General features: G+C 47.1%; 1 protein-coding gene across 1 annotated transcript in view; it reads right to left on the bottom strand.

The window, feature by feature from the left end:
* Nucleotides 1-6127: 6127 nt before the first annotated feature.
* The window catches only part of ZNF574 (zinc finger protein 574), a 5670-nt gene continuing 4891 nt past the window's right edge, over nucleotides 6128-6906 (bottom strand). The window contains exon 3 of the mRNA XM_006142001.3: nucleotides 6128-6810. Within this exon, the coding sequence (XP_006142063.1) occupies nucleotides 6382-6810 (429 nt within the window). The 3' untranslated portion in view covers nucleotides 6128-6381. The remainder of the gene's footprint in view (nucleotides 6811-6906) is intronic.

Here is a 6906-nt window from a genome sequence, read left to right as displayed (position 1 = left end):
CAAAGAAAGAAGACGATGACAAAGGCAAAAAAAAAAAAAAAAAAGAAAATATAATGTATATTTTTAAGTATTTGTCCTTGAGATGTTAGCTCCTTGTTAAACAAACAAACAAAAAAGAAAAAAAAAAAAAGGAGAGAAAAATCCAGAGAGATGTGTTGCTGGGACGGAGACAAATATTTACTATGTCTGTGACCCCTCCCTTTGCCTCCCTTCCCTTCCTCTCCTCTTTCCTCTATCCCTGCTGCCCCTCCCTCAGCCTGTCCCCCAAGCCCAGGGGCTCAGTATTTATTTATTTATATAATTGCAGGGTGACTGGGGGCCTCTCTAGATAACTTGTAGAGGGCCTTGGGATAATGGTGGGGTGGGGAATGGGAAGGTCAGGGAGTCTTTGGGGAAAAGCAGGGCTTGACCTCTCTGCTAGCTTCGAGCTCCTTCCCGACCTCTCACTCCACTCCCGCCACCACCACCTTCCAAATCCAGGGCTACACCAGGGCAAGGTGACCACCCCATGTAAAGACCTGATTGGCATCGCCCTTTCTGGGGTGGGTCTCTCTCACCTACTCACCTGAATGACCAAGTTGCAATGGGGGTGGCAAGTCGTGGGCAAGGAGACCAAGTGGCATCTAGAACTAGGCCCTAGGGAAGACCTGCCTCTTCTCCATTCTCACCAGGTTAGCCCCCCTTTTGGTTCTGTCTGACCCCTGTGTCGGTAGCCCCTCCCTTCCCATCCTGTACTCCTTCCCTGTCTCTTCTCGTGGTAGCGGGTTAGCGTTTCCGTGTTCTTAACTTCAATCTGCTTGTTCATTGTACAATGTGCTTCTTTTAAGGCCCCATTTTTGTAACTTGATTGTGTCATTCATCTGAACAACAAACATCAAAAAATAAAAAATTAAAAACTGTACAGAGAGAAATGATGCCTGATCTGCCTTGGTCTCCTGGCTCTCTGTCCTGGGAAGGGTGGTGAGGTCAAATCAGGACGTGAGGTGGGGGTGTGTGCCAGGAGGGGTGGAGATTAGGTTTAGAAGTAAAATCTGAATGATTTTTTAAAATTATTTTATTTAACTTTATTTATTCATTTATGTATTCCCATTTGACCAGATAGCGAGAGAGAGAGAGAGAGAGAGAGAGAAAGCCGCCAGGTCCGGGACTCGAACCACAGTTGCCCATGTGGGAGTCCAGCATCCTTAACCACCAAGCTACCTGCTGGCCCCCTGAATGATTATTTTTTTGGGGGGGATTTTTGCTATTGGGTATGTGCGCTCACCAGAAAGACAGAGAGAGACAGAGAGATAGAAAGTGAGAAATCACCCCCCAGGAGGGATGGCCATGCCACAATCCCTTCTCCTCCATTCTCCTCTCGGGATCTTGGTCATGCCTGCACACATGCCCGACATGAATATAAGTCACCGGGTCCGGGACTTGAACTGCAGTCAATTACATGGGAGCTCAGCGACATAGCCATTAGACTAACTGCTGGCCCCCCTGAGTGATTTTTTTTTTTTTTTATCAACCAGAAAATCAAGTCTTGGAACTTAAGATGAATTCAAATTCCTGAATTTGAATCTCAGTTTGATAGATATGTGACCTTCATAATATGTGAGCATGTGTCCTTATCTGGAAACAAAAACAATACCTAATTTATGGGGTTGTAAGAATTAAGTGAGGAGTCCAGTAGGTGGCATGGTTGTTAAGGTGGTTTGATCCCACATGGCTGACTACATGGTTTGAATCCTGGACCTGGCAACTCAAAAAATGCTGGGCGGGACCAGCAGATAGCATAATGGTTACATTGCCAGACTCCCATGTAGTCAACCGCGGTTCAATTCCCAGTCCAGGTGGCTTAAAACTCACACCAGGTGTGTTTGTGTGCCCAAAATCCTGAGAGGAGAATGGGAAAGAAGTGATTGCACCCTTGGGGGGCAATTTCTCACTTTCTGTCTCTCTGGAAAGCACATTCCTATAGCAAAAACAAAACAAAACAAAAATCAAAAAATCCTAAAAAGTAAAAAAAATACAACACATGCTGGGAATCCACATGGTCAACCATGGTTCAAGTCTCGAACCTTGGTGGCTTAAAAATTGCACTGGGTACATGTGCATGTGTGCCCCAAATCCCAGGAGACCAAAAGAGAAGGGATCGCAGCGTGACCATACCCTCTAGGGGTGATTTCTCACCTTCCCTCTCATTGTCTCTCTCTGTCTTGTGGTGAGTGTACTCACCCTATGGCAAAAACCTGAAAACAAAAACAAAACAAACCCCAAAAACATGCTGGGTGTGGTGTATGTGTGCCCAAAATCCTGAGAGGAGAATGGAGAAGGGATAGCAGTGTGGCTATCCCCTGGAGTTGTGTGAGGGCGTGCTTTCTCACTTTCCCTCCCTCTCTCTGTCTCCAGCAAGTGTTCATGCAAAGGAAAAAAGAAAAAAAAAAAAAAGGTTGAAAGTGCTAAGGACAGATCTCCAGCACAGTCTTCAAAAAACGAGAAAGCCAGGAAGCTAGCCCCTCACCTTCATCCCTCATGACTTCCCCAAAGACCCTTCAAGCCAGAGTTGATTTTGAAGCTGTTGGTGGTATAATGTACACACTCTCCCTTTCCTTTTAGAGCAACAGTAACTAACTCGTTTACTCAAATATTGTGCCCACCTTGACTAAGTCACTTGACAGGAACAATAGCTTCACAGTCCAGGCCATGGGCTGATCCCTAACACCTCAGCCCCAAAAATCCAAAACGTTAATACCACTGGGCTTTCTCGCAAAAATATACCGAAAAGTCATTGGGCTTCCTTGTAGCTGTTCCATCTTTTGAAGTATGCCCAACATGTAGGTGCTGGGATCCTCCAAGCCTGATAGTGAAGGCTGGGGTGTTGAGGGGACAGGAGAAAGGAAAAGAGTGGGAGAGTTTGATAATTTAGTGAGATGAAGTTAATTTAGCACAGCATCACTTCGGCAAGAGTGAAAGAAAAATAAAAGCACCTCTCTAATTCTCAAGTTAGCAGGGATGGAGCTTCAGAGAAGTATATTAAGTATGGTCATGTTGTCCTCCTGGACACCCTGCCTTCAGGATGGTTTGGATCCGAAACACCTTCCTCATCCTGTGACAAGCAGACGGCACATCTGGAAGCACTGGAGCTCACTGCTTGTCCTGAAGCCTCAGCTGCACTTTCACCTGCAGCCCCATGAAATGTGCCCACGTGTGTCAAATGGCCTGCCTTCTATAATCACACTCCTGTCAAGTACATACTGGATACTAGAGGACCAGTGTTCTGTCCCCTTGACTGTTTGGCCTGCCTGACTTCCAACTAAAAACGGGCAGCAAGCCTCTTACTAGAAGGGCCCATGAGCCACCATCATTAGAACTGGTGTGTGCAGTCCTGTTACCTCACTCAATCTGCTTGCTGGATCCCAATCTCAGAGGGAATTGCTTGATACCTAGTAAAGTTTGAGAACCTTTGCCTGTCCAACTCAAACACCAGCATCCAACAAGTGATCAGTGTTATCTACCTTTTTTTCAGACATGGTTCAGCTGAAGACTATGGAAATCTTGGGACCAGCAGTTAGCATAATGGCTATGTTGCTGGACTCCCATGTGGTCGACCGCGGTTGGAGTCCCGGACCCGGTGGCTTAAACTCACGCCAGGCGCGTGTGTGTGCATGCCCAGGATCCCAAGAGGAGAATGGAGGAGAAGGGATCGGCATGGCCATCCCCCCTGGGGGGTGATTTCTCGCTTTCTGTCTCTTTCTGGTGAGCGCATGCGCCCTCTAACAAAAACCTCTCAAGAAAAAGAAAGACCATAGAGGAAATCTCAGCATGATGATGATGAACAGCGAGTCCCTTGAACTTGTTCATAAGTGTGTTTGTACACACACTGCACTTTTCTCAGGGTAGGAGTCTAAAGCTTTTATCAGATGCTCCAAAACACAAAGCAGGATGATCACCCCACTGTCATAGAGCCGTCCTTTTCTCGAGACCATTTTTATTTTGTGGTCAACCAGTGCACTATCCTCCATTCCTAGCCTGGTTTTTACCTAATTTCGCAAGGATGAATACAATTGTTCTAAGCACTCATTTGATATGACCTTCAGGATGTTATAGCTCTTCTTAAGAGGGGCAGTTTGGGAATGGCTTTAAATGGGGATTAGAGGGACTCAGCGTGCTGGGCTAAGATGGCTCAAGTCCTTTCCACAGGGTATGCAGTTACTGAAAGATGGTGCCTGTGATCAACACATCCTGGTAGGAAATAACTGCTTAAGAGAGAATTACTCTTAACAGGTACAATGTTAGGACATCAAGTGGGTGAGTGCTTTTTCTTTTTAAAGATTAAAAGAAACATAATGTAGGGCCAGCAGGTGATATGGTCTTTACGGCACTAGATTCCCACGTGGACAACCATGGTTCAAGTCCTGGACATGGCGGCTTGCTTTTTCACTTTCCGTTTCTCTCTGGTGAGTGCATGTGCCCTATAGCAAAACTTAAAAATAATAATAAAATTGGAGACCAGCAGGTGGCGTGGTGGTTAAGGTGCTGGACACCCCCACATGGCTGACCACAGTATGAGTCCTGGATCTGGGAGCTTGCTTTCTCACTTGCTGTGTGTGTGTGTGTGTGTGTGTGTGTGTGTGTCTGGTCAAATTAAAATAATAAAATAATTCTTAAAAAAAAACTAAAATTGAACATTTAAACATAATTAAAAAAAAAAAACAACACTAATGCAGTAAAGTCAGCATTAGGAGACCTGACTCTTCTCAACTGAGCAACAGATTAAACCAGTGATTTTCAAACAATATCCTAGAGACTTAGTACCCAGAGGACCAAAGGCTGGCTGAAGGGAGTGAGGAATAAAGGGAAGGCCAAAAGGGCATCTCTCAGGCCTCCCTTTCCCCAAGTTTTCAATACAAGTAGCTTCCCTTTCACCTCTCATTTATCAGGGCTTTGAGTCTGTTTTTGTTTTGGAGAGGTTTTTTACTATAGGGCATGTGTGCTCACCAGAAAGAGAGAAAGCGAGAAATCCCCTGCAGGGGGGATGGCCACGCCACAATCCCTTCTCCTCCGTTCTCCTCTCAGGATCTTGGGCACGCACACACACGCGCCCAGTGTGAGTTTAAGTCACTAGGTCAGGGACTTGAACCGCAGTCGACTACATGGGAGTTCAGTGACATAGTCATTACACCAACTGCTGGTCCCTTAATGTGTTCTTTTCCAGAGAAGGATTTGGAGTGATCTTAAGAGAGGGGAGGTTTAGAGGAAAAGCTAGCCAGCAGCTAAGCATTCTTACCATCACACTCTTGGTCTCCTCCTCCACTACCCTACCTAAAATACACAGAAGGTGGCAGAAGGAGGGGAAAGCGTGTGGGTGGTAAAACCAGGCTCCGAGTCAAGCTCTGCCTTACAGGGTTGAACTGACCTTGGGCGTCACCTCAATGCTTTTAACTTCAGACTCCTTCTCTACAAAATGTCCTCACAGAATCAGTGTGAATCCTATCCAATATAATGTAGGAAAGTATTTGAGATAAACTACATTTTCAAACATTGACCAGTGACCACAATAATCTCTCTCCTCACAACAAAAATCTATTGGAGGAAGTGGAAGAAGTCCACCTTCAGGGGACTACAAGGCACCTCTCCTTATGAGATTTCCTACACCTGCTGCACATTATCAGAATCTTCTGACTCAATAGCGGGGCCAAGCCTCAGAAACTATTCTCTTCTACTGCCCTAGAGATCATGCCCAACCTATGTTTGACCCTGATGATCCAGTGAGACAATCAAATGGCCTCAGGGGATATAGCCCACATCTGACTACAAGTGGGGGAAGGGGGGGTAACAATTTGAAAATGTCTAAATGTTACTATTGCCAGTACAAATAGCTTGGAGCTCTTCCATGGGGCTATGGGGACCTCTAGTGGCAAGAGACCATGCTGTTCCGCCTAGCACCAGAGGAACATCCTTGCTCTAAGAGACATGCCCAGGGACTCCAGGTCCTTCAACACCTCAAATTATTTACTGAGCTACTACTACCTGCCAAGCCTTGTTTTGGGTGCTGAGAATGCAGCCATGAGAAGTAAGATCCAGTACCCGGCCTCATGACTCCCAAATTCCATGCCAAACAACTGGGCTGTACAAAAGCACATAAATGTTCAACTTAGTCTTTTATTAACTGTTTCACTTTGGGGCCACCAATACTAACAGGTGGAAGGGGGTCACTTTTATGCATATCAAGGACCCCAGAACACCCCCTCATAAGAGAATAAATCCAGTTACAGAACTTACGTGGCAGTGGGGAAGGGAAGAGGAAGGGGTACAGTATGTACAGAGGTTGAAGGGGATGCAGGAAGAAGGCCTTCAGCAGCAGGGCATGGTGGTGAAGAGGGAAATGGGGCAGAATCAGCCACTGATCTGGACCCCCTCAGCCTCAGCCAGAGGGTAGATCTCAATAGCCTCCACCAGAGGCAGAGCCTCTACTGCAGTCTCCATCACAGCCAGGCCGACGGCAGCCTCTGCCTCTGCCAGCTGCTGCCGCACAGCTGCCTGATGCTGCTGCTGATGGGTCTTGCGGTGCTTCCAGAGGTTGGAAAAGGAGCGGTAGCTTTTGCCACAGTCAGAACAGGAGTAGGGTCGTTCACCTGTGTGGATGCGGCGATGTTCTGCCAGGCGCATGGAGATGGCAAAGGCCTTGCCGCACACCTCACAGGCAAAGGGCCGTTCACCTGTGTGTAGGCGCCGGTGGTCTTTCAGGTGGGTACTCTGTCGGAAGGCCTTGCCACAGTCTGGACATGGGTATGGCCGCTCGCCCGTGTGGATGCGCCGGTGCACCTGCAGCGATGTCTCTGTGCTGAACAGTTTTTTGCACTCACTGCATTCCAGGCCCCGGCGTCGGGAAGGGGCTGCAGGGGCTGCAGTGGCAGGGGT

This window comes from Tupaia chinensis, unplaced genomic scaffold (assembly GCF_000334495.1).
Source record: "Tupaia chinensis unplaced genomic scaffold, TupChi_1.0 Scaffold000067_1, whole genome shotgun sequence".
Taxonomy (NCBI): Eukaryota; Metazoa; Chordata; class Mammalia; order Scandentia; family Tupaiidae; genus Tupaia; species Tupaia belangeri.
This window is presented reverse-complemented; position numbering and strand designations above follow the sequence as displayed.